This window comes from Phaethon lepturus, unplaced genomic scaffold (genome assembly GCF_000687285.1).
Source record: "Phaethon lepturus isolate BGI_N335 unplaced genomic scaffold, ASM68728v1 scaffold14091, whole genome shotgun sequence".
Taxonomy (NCBI): domain Eukaryota; kingdom Metazoa; phylum Chordata; class Aves; order Phaethontiformes; family Phaethontidae; genus Phaethon; species Phaethon lepturus.
The window spans coordinates 89,279-106,168 of NW_010517129.1; the positions used below are offsets into that span (position 1 = coordinate 89,279).

At 42.0% G+C, this 16,890-nt stretch overlaps 1 protein-coding gene across 1 annotated transcript in view; it reads right to left on the bottom strand.

The window, feature by feature from the left end:
- Positions 1-14,773, bottom strand: part of RPAP1 (RNA polymerase II associated protein 1) — a 36,770-nt gene extending 21,997 nt beyond the window's left edge. The window contains exons 1-10 of the mRNA XM_010296294.1: positions 14,546-14,773; positions 13,410-13,558; positions 12,773-12,865; positions 11,232-11,412; positions 9,026-9,202; positions 5,852-6,058; positions 2,219-2,334; positions 1,708-1,806; positions 1,150-1,251; positions 184-351 (exon numbers count right to left, since the gene is read on the bottom strand). Coding sequence (XP_010294596.1) covers positions 184-351; positions 1,150-1,251; positions 1,708-1,806; positions 2,219-2,334; positions 5,852-6,058; positions 9,026-9,202; positions 11,232-11,412; positions 12,773-12,865; positions 13,410-13,558; positions 14,546-14,735 — 1,482 coding nt within the window. The 5' untranslated portion in view covers positions 14,736-14,773. The remainder of the gene's footprint in view (positions 1-183; positions 352-1,149; positions 1,252-1,707; positions 1,807-2,218; positions 2,335-5,851; positions 6,059-9,025; positions 9,203-11,231; positions 11,413-12,772; positions 12,866-13,409; positions 13,559-14,545) is intronic.
- Between the last annotated feature and the right edge of the window lie 2,117 nt (positions 14,774-16,890).

Here is a 16,890-nt window from a genome sequence, read left to right on the forward strand (position 1 = left end):
ATCTCTCAAACTGGGATAACATGCTCCCTTGTCTGTCCCAAAGCACAGCAATGGCATTCTACTGCCCATTAAGCTAACCCATCCAGCAAGCCTTTGTTCAAGCTACTTACCACATCTTCTCATTCTGATTCCTGTGAACAGCTCAGCATGAAATAAAACCCAGGCATTTAATGATTGTCTCACCTCATCATCAAGGGACACCAGCAGAGCTCGGAGAGCACCAACAGATGCTGCCATGACATTATCCACTGCATCATCCAGCGAGAAGCGCAGCAAGAAGAGAAACCCAGCATCAAGCAGCAGACGCAGAATGCTGCCCTTCAAGGAGCAAGCAAACTCTCCAGCCTTGGCCTGAAATGTATGCCACACATAGCCAGTGTTAAAGCTCTCTCATCTCAGCTGTGTACATCTCAACATTCTGCGTGTTTGCCTCTTCCCATTTCTAGTGTAAAGCAGCTAAACTGTGTGCAGGTTTTTTTCCCTTTATTTTCTCCTTCTTTCATTCTCCAGAGGCATGCAACTTGAGTTCCTTAATGCAGGAAATCTTTCTTTCTAAAGTCTGGACCCATCTTCTGACTTCACCCTGTTCTGCCCCATCACTCTTCTCAAAACCACCCAGTTTCTTCTTCTCTGCCTCCACTGCTGTTGGAGGGGAGGTTAGTACTTCCCCTAAGAGTTAGCTGGAAATGTGCACAGAGGTAGATACTCATTTTGCTTTATGCTATTGGCACATCGCTTTATGAGTAGGCTGGTTCATTCTCACCTCCCACAGAAAAAGCACATCATGAAGCTTTCACATCATGAAGACAAGTGGAGTGAAAAGGTCACTGCCAAGGATAGTTTTGTCACAAAAATAACGCCCAAAAAATAACCTGTGTCCAAAGCAACAACAAAACTGAAGTTACAGCACTGCTGCTGAACAACACTTGGAAGCATCTCCCTCCAGAGAAACCTGAAATTCAGTTTGTTATGTCCTAATGCTTAACTTTTATAATACTAAGGAGATCCTCATTGAAAAAGAATGCCCTGCTGGTGATTTTGCTCACCTTCATTGAATAGTAGAAAGCAAGCAACTAGTACCAGAGAATCTGGGCCCAGATCCACCATAAACTTGAATTATGGGGAGGAATTCCATGGAAAGTGACTTACCTTTTGAACAATACGACCCAAGACCTGTAGAGCCAATGTCCTCTGTTGAATAACTTGGCTGCGAGATAAATGAAAGAGCTCTTGGAGAGAATAGCCAGCCCTCTAAAGGGGGTGGGGGAGAGAGGGGAAAAAAAAACAAACCAACAAAAAACACCTCAGCTATAGGTAAAAACAGGCCCCTTAAAATAAGATTAATTGTAAAATACTACATAACCTGCAATGCAATGTTTTTTGCTGCTTTGTGGCCATTGCAAAAGAGATTCTAATCATTGACGCAACAGGAGAAAACTGAACTTCTTAAGAAAAGGATGTATATACACCTTTTTCTAACACCACAGGTGCTTAATGGCATTAAAGAGAAAAAGCATCAATGGAGTTTTCTGAAAGTAAAGCAGTTAATGCATGCAGACCCAACTTCAGGAGCTTGTTTCAAAAGAAAATCAGCAATCCGCACTTTCCTAAGGTTTTTGTCACTAAAAAGCCTTGACACAAAAAGAATCTGCCAAATCAACACAGAAAACAAAAATGGGTGTGCCCTTTCTACTATATTACATGTACCTCTGCCTCTTCTCCATGGTGATGCAGGCCTAGATGTGTTGGCAAATCAGCATCTGCAGGAATCAATTCTCCTTTTAAACTGAATCGCGCTTGCATTCCCTATGACAAAAGGGTGGGGAGAGAAGAAGATTATTTCTATTGCCTTCCACTCCATTCACCACTTAAAATACTATTTCTTACATCAACTGCTGGAAGCTGACAGTTCAAAAACTCCCCAGGTCAGGCCTCAAATTCTTTACTGCCATCTTTCCTTTTTTCTTAACTTTCAGACCTGTTTCATCCCAGATGACAGTAGCTAGACACTCACTTCCTAGCTCTCTTAAGCACTACAGACTGAACTGACCATGTATCATCCTACCCTGCGGAAGAAACTGAGGAATCTCTCAGCTTGATGGGAGTCTTACAGATTGAGTAAGCAGAAGACTAGTTTTTGAAGCCTTCAAAACTGCTACTGCTGAGAAGCATGATCCAGACACAAACATGAAAAAAATATCATTTTCTGCTTTCAAACCTTTTTGGTTTTCTTCTGCTGCAGTGGGGGCAAATCTTTCATCCATTCCAGCTTCTCAAACTCCACACTGTCCATGTGAATCCATTCCTTCTTGGGCTTCACAGGCAGATCATCATCTTTGGGGTGGGAAGAAATGGCAGTCTTACATTCCAAGGCAGGGATGAAGAAAATACTATTTCCCCTTTGCCAACCTACTTGGCTTAAAGACTGCATCAAATATAGGATTCGTGTAAAATAAGAAGAAAACAATTTTCAAACTGACTGTTAGCTGATGCATAAACATCAAAGGTTTAAAGCTGTTTTCATTTTTCATGAGAGCCAGAAGAGGAAGTAAACAGCACTGTATTGAAATTCACAGACAAGGCTAATTTAGGAGAAGTTCAATAGAAGTCAGGGCACAAATAAGGCAAGTGATCAGAACCAGGTCAGAAAAATAGGATCAGCCCTACTTTACTTTCTCAAAACTAATAACATCCAAGGAGGAGGGGTGTTGGGAGAGATGTAAAATGATTCCAAAATATTAATGCAGAGAGGTCCAAGCAAATTATTGGAAGCCAGTAGGAATTCAGCCTAGATACACTGGAGAGAGCACAGACACTACTATTCATGCTTTTGTCACATTTGCTATGCTGCTCTTCATTCTGTGTCCCCCTCTAAAGGCTTGAGGAGATCAACTTGGGAAGAAAAGATCAAAACCACTGCAAATTTACACAGCTTGCCTGAGAAACAGCTCAGTGGGGAAACTGGACAGTTAACAAGAGTTTCAGAGGTGCAAGTACTAAAGGAAGAAATTACTGATTTAACTTTATAAAGAGTTTTGACTAGAAGAATTTGAGAAACAAGACATTTATGCCTGACATCAGAAGAGTTGCCCTAGGAAAGAGACAGATCAGCATGTGGAAGTATCTCACAAGTGAAGGGACAGGAGAGATGTAACTGGAAATTATCTGAGCACTAGGAAAGGTAATGCTTTGCTACTAGGATACTATCCCATACCAGCATGAGAATAGATGACTTAAGAAGTCTTTGCTATCTCAAGAGCAATCCCACATAAGGGCAGGAACAAGCAGTCTGAGGGCATGAAAAGCAGCAGCACCAGTCCTGCTGGAGCAGCCCAGAACTCATTTGCATTGCCGTTATTAATCCTAGTGCTCTGGTTTTCCCTTGCAAGGAACAATGAGTCCCACTGAGATGCTCTTCTTTCATCAGATCTTTTCCTGTTGATAACTGGCCTGAAACCTGACCTTTTACTTTCCTCCAATTAGCAGATAAACTTTCAGGAAGGGCACTCATCCTTTCTAGGATGAAACTTCACTCTTATGATCAATGGGGCATTGAGTCAGGCAAGGAACGAAGCACAGAGTTATCTTCCCCAGCCAGAAAGCTGTTCTGCAGAATTTCAGTCAAAAGCTCAGCACACATTTTAATTGAAGAGAAGGAAAAAGCATCTGAAATGTAAGAAAGTAGAATGTTTGTGGGTGGTAGGTGCAAAACCAGAGGAAATAAATCAGCAGAAAAATGAAATCTATTGACATTTGTAATTCAACAAATTGGTTTTCTCCTTCTCCATTATTCACTGAACTGACAGGGTTGAGTTAACCATTCTATGAATGGTTATGGAGGATCCTATGAAGGATTACACATATTACCACCAGCCCTTAGTATTATGATCTTGTCAAGAAAAGACAGATACATATTCCAAGGCATCAGCAGATTGTTCGGTTACTGAGAAATTCCTTTACAGAAACAAGATGACAGTGCGAATGCAACATTTGTACTGAACTTTTTCAGACTTAGGTTATCTTAAAGGCTACCACACCACCTCTTCCTTTTCTGCTTTGCTTCCCCTTGTCTTGGTGCCAGAATTTCCTTTTCCATTTGATAAAATTGCAAGCTGCTGAATAAAGGCTTCACCATCTTGTTTATTAGAAACAATAGACTTTTATCTCATTAGAGTTGTAGGTTTGACTTTTGAGCAATCCTATTGCTTTGTGTCATCATCCTCTCCCTGGCGAAAGTCAGAATGACCGTATCTGCTGGGTTATTCATGATTGATTTACTTATGAACACACACAGATGCAAAATCCCAACACTAAGTGCTAATGTCAAATTAATATTTTACATCTCCTGCTGGCCAAGATGGGCTGTAGGCATAAACTCAGGTGCTGGAAAGGCTTCCCTTGGTTTTATAACTGTGTTCCAGCTGATCCTTTCTTTGTCATTTCAAATATCCTGGGAAAACTCCCTTTCCTGTGCAGTCTTTCAGAGGAAGCAAAAGATGTTGTCAGCACACGTCAAGAGCACTACTACAATCTTGTTCAGTCTTTACAGGCTGAACAACCCGCTTCTATTGCTCCCAGGCGAATAAAAGAATGTCACTTAATCTGGTGCTACTTGTGCACTCGACTGTTCTGGAACTATAAAGAACTAAAAATAGTCATTTTGATTTGTGGAAAAGTAAAACTTGGAGAGAAACAGCAAAAGGACTATTCATTGAAGTGTCTTCCTCAATAAGAGGCTGCACATGTGCGCACATATATACTAACAGCCTCATTCCCCTCATCAAGAAAATGGTAAACGGTTATCTCTTGCAAACACCAAGCTGAAATCCTCGAGTGAACTGGGACACAAAGAATGCATCAGAAGAGAGGATCAAGAGATGGAGACAGACAAAAATTGACATGAAGTTGGGGGAGAAGCATGCTAATGAGGGAGAGAGACGCTATGAACGGAAGTGTGGGAAAGACGAGAATGGGAGCCTAAAAATCACAACAGAGAAGAAATGGCTAAATTAAAAACTGCAGCAAGGAAAGCAACAATAAGAGCAGGAGCTTAATGGGAAAACACTTTTCTCTACCATGAGAATATATGGGTTGCTCTAGCTGCTGGGTATAAAACAGCTTTCTCCCCAGAGAGGCATATATTGGGTATTAAAGAGTTGTCATAAGAGGCAACAGCTCTGTACAATTCTTCCAAAAAAAGCAGAAGAACAATCTACACCTTAATACTTCCCTCCATCCACAGCACAAAGGACTGTATCCTGTGGAAATCACTGCGTGGGCTCTGAGATACAAGCCACAGAGTGGGGCCATCAAGTGTCATAAGACATACATGTGCTATATGAGCAATTTCCCTGAAGTGAGATTGACTGTCATCTCCATGCTATCCTGTGAGCAAATCACTAACTCTTACCTACCCAACACCCTCTTGTCCCCAGTAGGTCCCAGTTAAAAGAAGTTATTCAAGCAGCAGCTGAATATCACTACCACGCTCTTCTGTTTCCCTGTTCATATGACTGAATAGGAAGAGCAATGATGCCTACTGTTTAAAACACATTTTCCCCCTTCAGAGACCTCAGAACAAATTTCAAAAACAAAGCAAGACCTCCTACTGAATAGCTCATCCCCGTTACATAGTGTATCACTGTTCTAATCTATGAGCCCCAAATAGAAATAACAGAGGTATTCTTTTTTAAACCCAAGATATATGAATATATGTATTTAAGTATCATGATAAAGTTCTAAGTTGGGTAACTAACAAAGCGTCACATCAATCCAATCTGGATTGATGAAAACACCATACAAACCTTACATTTACGTTCAGAACATTAACAACACGCACTTTGTTTCTTACCTGTGATTTCTACCTTCATATTTTCTTCCTTCCTTACAGATTCTTCCAGACCCAACTCCTGCATGGAAAGAGGTGATCCTGCACCATGCTGAGCCATAGGCAGAGATTCCAAACGCTCCTCCAGTCTGTTCTGTTCCATTTTTAATTCCTTTTTCTGGCCTTCATTGCTAGCACGTCGTGACTTTAAGAAAGAAACTAAACTGGAATCTGCAAGTATTGACAAAGAGACAGACAGAGAAGTGACAGTAAGTCTCAAAATACTTGATACGCCTATAGCTCCTGCTATTTATGTTTTAGACTTTTCATTCCCATTCCACGTGCCCTCTTCTTCTGCACCAACTGTCACTTCTTTTCAAACTGAGGCACTTAACTGCTTTATGACCTCTTGAGCACATAAGCTGGGTACAGCTGACTGGTGAGGTGACACCAGAGAAAGAGCTGATGAATGTCTTTCAAGGTAAAGCAACCACAAAAATTCTAGTTATCGTCCCAGCTTACAAATAAAGATACAATTGTTTCTCTCCCCCTTACTGCCACTTTAAAGGCATATCCAAACAAGACTATTCATTGTACGGAGAATCATGGTCTGTGATTTATGGGAGGAACCCAAGTCTAACAGTTTGCCTACCCTGCCTGTGGACTGCTCAGTGACATTCAATTTGAACACTATGAGAACACACAGAACAGACACCACAAAAAAAAATACCTGCTCTTTATTGAATTGCACTAGATCTGCAGTGCATGGTCTAGATATTATGTTAGGAGAAGGAGATCTTGTTTGTTCTGAACTGACTCCCTATCCTGAGGGTCAGTTACGGTCTGACAACATCCAGAAAATAGACATGGCCATTTTATTCATGCTTTGGTGGAGAAGAGGAACATTTGGGAGGTAGGGGTGTTTTGAAGGACAGACAATATTCCTATGGCTCTAAAATAGGAAAACATCAGAAGATCATCATTTTCATTTCAGATCTGCTTCAGATAGCCCACATCATTTTTGATGGAGTACACTTTGTCTTTGAATACTCTTCCTCTAGAAGATGGTGTTGGGATGCTTATGCCAGGGGTGAACAGTAAGAGCCTGTGCATTGTGCCCCTAAAAGGTACAGAGATACTCCAATAAGCAGCATCAGAGATATACAAAGTAACAGAATATAACATCTACATTGGTTATTTATTCGTTGGAGGACAAAGTACAAGCAATTCAGAAATGCTCTGTACTTAAGAGGAGTCAACCCAAAAAGGAAATTACTCCCATACCTCTGAAACAGTTCAAAGAGGATGCAGGGATCTATCCCACACTTGTGATTGCTGCACACTCTCTTAATGATGCAGTTTAAATGTCCCTTGGCAAGGGAGAGACATTCAGACCAGTCTCATTAACGCACACTTTTTTTCCTGAATGCAAGCAGAGCTCTCACTTTCTCACACTTCACTGTACACAGCAAGGAAAAGACTGTATTCATTATTTCATCATTTCAGTCAAACAATGACAAACAAGTCAAAGATTATGTCAGTCTGTGTACAGTATGTCAGAAAGTAAGCCTACTCCAGCCCAGAGTCTCAACAGGCAAATCCAGAACAGTATCAATAGTAAGATCCTGAAGACACTGCCCAGCATGGAATTGCCTACCCATCCCCATGCTCCACACCACAGAGTCTCATCTGCTTCGTAACTAAGAGGTAATTCAAAGACTGGACAGCATTAAACACCCACAAATTATTCACACTCCTGAATACAGAGAAAAAGTCTCTTTAATTGACATCTCTGTGCCTGTCCAGGTCCCAAGTTCAGCTGTAAGCTGGTAATTTAGTTTAGAAGTTGCTTCATCATGCATAATTCCCTAAACTACAGATATTTGGGGAATGCTAGAATGTCTCCTGATTTCCTTAAGGCCTCAAAGACTGAAAGATCTACAGTTTTAACCCATAAGGCATATAAACAAATACATTGTTTTAGGAAATAATTTATTGTTTAAAAATACTTAAAATACACTCCACCCTTTCTAAACTCCCTAAGTATTCACTTCACTAATATCCTTAGGGACGGAGTGGTGGGGACAAGGAGCAAAAGATCACAAAACAGTCACGAGAAGAAAGTGCATAAACAACATATTTCTCATACACATGCCACTGTTATAAGCAGTGAAGTCAAAAAAAAAAAAATTTACCTCAGACAGTTTGGAGAGCTCAGGTCTCTGAATGATGTGCCTAAAGATTCTGTCTGCAATTACTTTGCACAGTTCCTTTGCCCCTTTTCCAGTTACACCCATGCTGCTTGCAATGAAGTCAAGATCACTACCATGATCCTTAAGCTAAATCCACAGGAGACTTATGCATCTAAAATGCCACTCACACCTAAATTTGATACTAGAGAATCTGAAATGATGAGAATTTCAAAAACCCTTGTCTGCCACCTACGTCTGGAAGTCTGCTCTTCTTGAGCATACAAAAATCATTGAAACCAACACTAAAAAGTTTTACAGTGCCCTAGATCACGGAAAGTCTTATCAAACATACCACATCACTGCTGTCAGTGACAGGCACTCCCAGAACACCACTGTGGACAGGGCTCCAAACCAGAGTTCAGCTGCACCCAACAGCTAGATACTTAGAACACTTATTCAAGAAGTTCAAGATTAGTTGTAAGTTTTTCTGCTCTACCAAGTAGAGATTCAAACTGAAATGTCCCATGTGCCAAAACATTTCCCCTATCTGGGTATTGACAGTTCTGGCCCAAGTCTTAGGTATTTTGGAGGGGAAGACCGAGGGCGCTCTCTCACCTCAGCATTGCTATGGCCACTCTAAGAATAGCTTTGTTTTCCGATCTGCTTCAGAGAATTACATTTTAGGACCCCAATACGTTTATATGTAACCAGGTATTTGATGCACAAAGTAAGAGAGTGCATGGACTGTCTTACCCTACAGCAAAGGGGAGACAAAACAGACTTAACTAAGTTCTCTCTCAATGACAAGTAAGCGCTCTAGTTCCTTCACACTGGATTCTTACTTATAAGCTACTGTCATGGCATGGAAGCTAGATTACCCACATATGCAATGAGCAGGAATCCCAAGCTCCCATCTTTGATATGTGAATTTGGTAAGACTTCAGGACACCTACACATTCAGCAAACTTCCACATCTCTACAAAAATTCACGCTGGGAAGCACATACCCAGCTGAGCCAGAAGCCTTTCCTGCTCCTGCCGGATCTCCTCCTCAGACATGGACCGCAGCTTCTCCAAATTCTCTTTATGAATAGCTTGAGCTTCCTGCTCACTCTTTTGGCTTCCAAGACCCTCTCCCGTTATGAGACAAGGCCGCTGAGAGGTCAAAAAGTCACCACCTTTATCTGCAAGATCCATCAAAGAAAGCAGTTAGTGATTTAAGCATCTACAGCATTATGAATGCATCTCAATTTTGTCATTATCAGGCTTGCATAATTTCTTTTTTTTTTTTTTAACCTTGGTAGCCAAAGTAAAATAGGAGTAAAAAAGCTTAGTTTAGCTTCAAACAAAACTAGAATACTTGGGCTTTCATCCCATGTCACAATAAAACCTCATTTCCACCTTGTTTCTTTAGGAGTTTGGGAAGGGATGGGGGGAAAGGAACTTTGTTTCTTTAATGCAAAGCAACAGCAAGAAAAGGTAAACTGGAACATAATTCACAATTGATGAGTCAGACCATTCTTCCAAGTTAGTGAATACTAGATTCTTTCTCTGCTCAAGAACACCTGAATCCACATTAGTACGTCAGCTGAACCATGCCTAGTAATACCTGTTGAGTGAGAATTAAAATTATTAGGTAACCGAGTTTCCATAGTGATACAGGATTCATTCTCAACACCGGCATGTTTGCTTCTAACAATGTCCTGTATTCACCTTTAAGGGTTAAATGTATTAGAAGTTTTATCAGGGGAGCATTTTTCTTACCCCAAACAAAATCAAGCCTCCTTTATCACCTGATGTAAATCCTTTTCAAAGCCTCATTTCATCGAACTCTAGTGGCAGGGTAACATGCTCTTTTGCTCAGAATGAGACCCTCCAGCTGTCCTGTAGCCCACTATACAAGGCCCTGACTTAGTGGCTTTTCCTTACGTTTTGTTCATGTGCTCCATATAGTGACTTGGAACATCCCTATGACCCTAAACCAGCCGATGCTGAAAGCATCAAACCCCTGTTCAGTAATGACACTCATTATAACATCAGTAAGGTTTGATGTCATTTCCACAGCAGCTGTCTTGCATATTGAGCAGAAAGAGATGAGAAGACAGAGCGACCTCGTAAAATATTCAGTAAGCTTCCCACCATCAGCAACTAAGCTGAGGGTTACCAGGCACAAACACTTTATTACGACAAGAAATGGGCCTCCCCCTCTTCGCCTCTTGCTTCTAGTGATCCTGCCACAATAATCTTGCTGAGGAGGCCAAGCCAGTTTCTGATGCCTCTGTTGTGCTACTACATTTTAGAAGTGTTCTACTTCAAGAGGATCACAGCTATAGGGCTGCTGTATTTCCCTTTGAGATTTCTCAGACAAAAGTACACATGCACAAATTGTAACAGGATATACACTAAGCACAGTATATTGATCTAGATGGTGAATTTGTGCACACACAGCACAGCACATCTGTGGGTTCTCGTATCAATTCTCTGACAAAGGTCACAGCAGACAGAAACCTTAGCCAAATGGCGATAATGCTCAAATGACATCTGGCCTCTATTTCAATGGGAAAAAGAGGGTGTCAGGGAAAAACCCAGACACACAGTGGTCCTAAGTGAATAGGACTGTCCAAGACATTAAAAAAAAAAAAAAAGCCTGGAGATGCTGGTACCAGTTGAATTGGTTTCATCGTCCCTTGTCACGTTGCTGTCAGATAAGTAACTGCTAGAGGTGGCACTGACTCATCAGCACTGCCTCACAGAATTCCTTATGGAGCAAAGACACAGTCTCGTGGCAGTGGATCCTGTGATGGAAGACTGAGCTTTCAGCTTCTAAGTAAGAGTGAGAACCTGCACCACCTTCATCAGACACAAGAAGAACCCTTTTCCTAAAATTGTGGAAATCAATGATGAAACAAGAAAAATTTCACATATACAAACAGAGAGGAAAAAGAGGACAAGAATCTTGAAAAATAAATCTGTTTGGCCCCATGTGAAGCCAAAAGGAAACTGTTGAGAAAGCTAACCCAATTTTTAGAATGTTAGTTTGAGTTTCAGACCATTCCAAATCCTTGTCACACCACAGACATTCCAAGGGACCTTGAGATTCCTAAACTGAAGACACCAGTGCTACCCTGATTTAAACATAAGGTGCACTGATGCTATCGTTACTAAGGCTATGTAAATACGGTAGGCTGGATAAGCAGAACCTTCTCCACTTACCATCCCTGATGCTGGGGAGAGGTGCCTCTCCTGCTGATCCCTCGGGATCCAGCTCATCCGGAGCAGCTGATCTTATTTGCACGAACTCAGCAGCAGAGGGAGCTGCTGCTGCCTTTTCAGCAGCTCTTCTAGCTGCCATCTTCTGTGCAAAGATGCTTTTTCTTCCAGATCCCACCTTCACCTGCGAGCAGGGAAACCATGCGTCACCTCTTTCCTCTCCAGACTCCCCCACACACCTGCCACTAACACACACATAGATCTGATCCTAAAGACACCTTCAGATCAGATTTTGGAACATGACAAAGGCAAAGAGACACTGCTGTCTACTTGCCCTTTTCTGTGCGTGTGCTATTCCTTTTTTAACACACAGTTTAATGCTACGACAAAGAGACAGAAACATGTATGTTTTTGCTACCTAGAGAAGGAAGATGATTAATTATAAGTGAATTCAAGCCAGGCAAGTACACCTAAAATATCACCAAACACAACAGCTCCAGCTTTCCTGCTGTTTGGAAACCCTGCATAGCTGAATATTTTGCATTTCTGAGGATAAATGGGGCTGTACTGTACTGTACTCACCACATGCTTGGAACAGGCTTTTTATAAGGTGATTAGGGAGCAGCAGGGTGAAGAGATTTACACAGTAAGAAGCGGGCAAGTGGTGCTAAAATAATCCTGACTAAATTACTGCACTGCTAGCCTAGGCGATGGAAGGGCAGTGCTAACAGCATTGCACAGGATGCACAGGAAATCTAAAGCGGACTAAGCAAAAAAGCTCTTGCACATCCTCAGTCCAGAGAAGGAGCTTAAAAGGCAGTCTGAACATTTGGTAGCTGCTTTGTGCACTCCTGCATCAGGTAAACAGAACTGGTAGTTTAAAAGGTATTACTCTTTCCTTCCAAAAAAGCTGTCCTTCAAAATAAGCTACCTTTACAAAGCAACCATAGCTTTCAGTCACATACCAATTCCCAGCATCTGACTCCCACTCAGCTAGCAGCTCTTGCTACTACAGCAACTGATGAGAGCAGCCATGGCTTCCAGTTTTACAGCCTCCGAAAAAAAATAATGTTAAAATCCAAAAAGTTGCAAAACATAATCTGTGCAAGCATACTCTTATGTCATGCCAGGAGGAATGAGGTGCAACTTCCGTAAGCACAGACTCAATCAAACCTGGTGTATGAATTAACAGAGATGGTTCCTCAAAGTAAATCATGCAGAACAGCATTGATTCTATTAAAACAGCCCAGATTTGATCCACCTCACTTAAGGTTAGCTGAAGGAGGTTGCCTTTTTTCCTAAACCACAAGGACTCCAATGCTATTTAACCACAGGGTATGGACTGCCTACTTGATGGCAGCTTGGTAGAAGAACTCTCACCTAAGATAAAGTGGTAATGCCAGAGATATATTGAGCCAGCTCCTAATTTCCAGCATGCCAAGTCACTTATTCTGAGCCCTACCACCCACCAAGCATTAGGCTTTGTTGTGGGAAAGTTTAAATAGATAATGAAGGTAGCATAAAACAGCTGCTCTCAATCTTACCTCACTTTTTATTTCAGAGCGGTGAAATGTCCTTGGAAATGGGTCTCCTGTGGGCACTGGCATGGTCACTGCTACTGCACTTGTATCTCGTTCCTGCAGCAAAAAATTCAAATGCTGTAGAAACCATTGCAACAGCCAGATGTGTTTATACCACTTAGCTAAGAGTGGACTCAAAATCTCTCAGCTCTGTAGCTCACAACACTGCTGTCAGGCTCAGAGTACTTTGTGCTTATTTAGAGACAAAGTGAGGCTATTTTCCAAAAGGCTGGGTAAACTCTACACACCACTCAAAGAATCAGGTAAAGGAAAACCTGGGCCAGTGCAGAGCAATGAGAACATCTCTCTTAGTCCAGAAACTCACCCAAATCCACACCAGGAACACATGCCTGCATGCAAGCAGCGTGACCTGTAGACAGTCTGAACTGGAGAGCAGATTCAAACCCATATTTAACTGACAGTAAAAATATACCCAAAGAGCCTTTTCTTTCAAGATGCTCCATGACACTGGTCTACAGTGCTACAACTGCTTCATTACACTGTAGAAATAAAAAGCAGCAACAGAACCCCTCATTCCTGTCCACTGCATAGTTCACAGCACTCAAAAAATACTAGACCACCACATAAAAACTAGACATACAATAATTTTGCTGAAGACTGCTGTAATGTGCTGATCATGACTCTCCAGTCTTTCCTCTGGATCTTCATCCTCGAAGTGGACACAGGCACTTTTGATCTTGGACTTTTTTGGAGGAGCTGGAGTTAGAGCTGGGAGAATATCAGGAAAATCTGGGCAAGGGAAATAATATGAAAAAAAAGCCATTAAGTTACTCAAATATAACTACTGTGCAATAGGTACGAGACCAAAGGCTCCCTAATAGTACCTATTATTGCTTTGATAAGAAAGAAAGATGATGAGGAAGCAATAAGAAAATTAAGAGTCCTCTGTCTCTGACTTGTGCTGGGTAGTAGAGAGAAACATGTTCAGGAATTTTACTATTTATGTATTGGCACCAAGATCTTTTTAAAGAGCTGCATAAGCAGGAAAGGGTACTGAGGCCTGACTGCAAGTATTAAGGGGAAAAAGCAAGACTGTACAGAAACAAATAGTGCCCTTGCAGGTTGTGTTCAGGCATAGAAAAGCACATTTCCACTGCCAGGCCTAACAGTGAGTGATTTGTATGATCATGAGCAAGTCAAGGCCACCTTTTCACTATCTATAAACTGGGATCATATTTCTTCACCTGCAACCAAGCACTGCAAGATTTAAATTGTTGCTTTTAAGAAAGCACTTTGAGTTTCTGAGACTATTAAGCACATGACAGACATCTTACAATTACTACTGACAGAGGAAAACAAAACCACAGGAAGGAGGCTTATCAAGCCAGATCTGTTGGCTGAAAGCTGGAGCTGTTAGCAAAGCTAAATCTCAAAGACATTGAGAACAGGGTCTGGATAGATGACAACATAAGCAGTAAGTGTCCAATGGGTACAAGTCACAGAAAACACCTCTGGCACTGAGGCTGGCAAGATATGACAGACAGCTGATAAACACAGATAAAGGCAATGTGTTGGAAAGGTAGCTCTGCTGGATGCTAGTAACATTGGACAAGTGCATTTTCCAACAAGGCTGAGAACAAACAATACTGCAAGGAGGACACACACAGAGGACAAAAGCAACACTGGGTTGAGAGGGTGGTGAAAGGGCAAGCACTGAGGAACATTGAAAGGGACAAAGAAACCTAGTAATTTGAAGAACCCCACAAGGGAAATTACCATCTAACATGACTACATCCTTGCTGTCCTGTAGCGGGGGTCTCTCAGCACCTGTGCTCCCTTCCTCCCCCTTCCTCTTGTCTGCTTTCTTCACAATCTTCACTGCAGGTGAAGCTCTGGCTGCCAGGAACTGGTTTTGAAAGAGCAGCAGGTCTGCCTCAGACTCCCCAGGCTTTGGTCTTGACAACATCTTGCCTTCTCGCTCTTGCAGCCCAGACCTGTGTGCTGTTCACATGGAACCTAATGAAGACACAGAAAACTGGTTACACAACTGGATTTCCTGGGGTGAGGAGAGGGACAGCAAGGGAAAACTGTTCATTTTTGTCCCACTCTGCTGTTCCCGTACATAGTGCAGCCACCCGACTTCAGGATCACCCCAGGACACAACTAGTTGCACCAGAGTCCCAGACAAAGTGTTTGCCTTGTTCTTCACTGCCAAACAACATGCTACTAGACAAGCCAACACCTGGTCTACCAGCCAGCTGGGAGCAGAATGGCATCCATCCAGCAAAAAGCCATGCAACAAGTGCATCACTGCCAGAACACCAACAACATGGCTTTACATTCGCAAAGCTACAGAACCGCCTGGACCAAGACCACAGATTTTACTTTCTCTGCCATCAACACCAACCAAGAACATCAGAGGCCCAATATCATGCAAATCTTCTCCCTCCAGCATATGGTCTTCTCAGGATCCTAGCATTATCATCCCTGTCAGGATGCAAGAGCTTGTCCACGTAGATTTGGACAATGGTAGATCTAGACAATGCATTCACTACATTTGCTCTCCTCCTCACTCAAATCCCCCAAGTGAAAAAAGTTTTTCTTCCTTATCTAGTCCTCCTGCTTTAGTTCTCTCTCACTCCTTCACTGCTCAGCCACACTACTTCCAAGCATTTTCATTCACTGCCCAGGCCAGTTCTAGCCTGAAAGCCAAGGGTGGTATTTTAAAGACTTTTATCTCTGTGCATATGAGAACTTACTAGGAAGGCAACTATTCTACCTCTCAACAACTGGGCATGAAAATATTCATGAGTATTATTCCCCAACTCTTATTCCCAGAGCCCAGGACTGCCAATCCATTTCTCGCAGGCAGCAAGTAAAGTGTTTGCAAATACATTTCACACTAATTGAATCACTGATCAGCACTAATGCTTGACACCCTCCTACACTTGATACACTGAAATATTTTGTACATATTTGATCTCTTCCACTTTTAAAAGCCCATCAGGACTCAATGATGACTTATTGTAAAGTTGGAAAGGAAACTGGATATGGATTTTTAAAATTACAATTATCTGTCATGCATAGTCTGTAGTCATGAGAAACTGCAAAGCTTGGAAGTGAATCTGTCTTAATCTCAGACCAAAACAAAGTTCAGTCACTGTGCAGGCGCAGCCACTGCCCTGAAGCCAATGTTTTGTCTTATGCTATTATCATACTTTATTGTAAATTATGTGGGGAGATACCTTGTGGGAAGGATGGTAACAGACACAAGAATTACCTCATGCAGTATTTATGACCTACACTTGGGATATTTATACCATTTTAAGAAATCTCATTCCTGATCAAGGTTGGTTGGATGTGATGCTGCTGGTTCCAATCGCACAAAGAGGTCCAGGGAGGTTTTACATTTGGTTGGTTAGGTTTTTTTAAACCAAGACCTTAGCGCAAAAACACCAACCATGTAAGACCTGCTGAAATTCTTTTTCTTACCTCTCATTTTGTGCAAAAGCTGGACTAAAAGCATTCAGACTTAAGAGTTTTGTGCACCAAAACAAAGTAGATTTTCAGAGGTTTTGAGGTTTCCAGGGACTCCATTCACTTCAGCACTTTACAACTGAGGAACCAGACCTCTTCATCCGATGCCAGTATCACAAGTTAGTTGCTTGATTTCAGACACCTCAAAACACTGACCTTAATGAAAGCTGTCAGCTCAAGAGTCCCAGAACAAAAACTTCCATTTACAGCAAGCCTACATATGGCACAAGCAGAAGCAAGAGGAACTTCCCTGTACCCTCTGAACAATAAAATCCTCCCCCAGCACACAGGGAAAATGCCTGACTTTTCTGCCAACACTGTCAAGGACATCTGCGGAACACTGCCACTAGAAAATGCGACTTCAGGGCAGGACAGGACAGGAAGGGAGCTCACTGCTACGGTGCCTTGTTACCATCAGAGAAGGACTTAACACAAAAACACCTGGCATGTCATAAGCAGTCCTGACTGATGCTGAGAATGCAACAATACTCCCTTTCAGCCCGGTTCCCTTGCAACTGCACAGCAAAAATGGCAACTTCTGCAGACAGCTCCGTCTTTTGTGTTCTCGTAAGCATAAGCACACA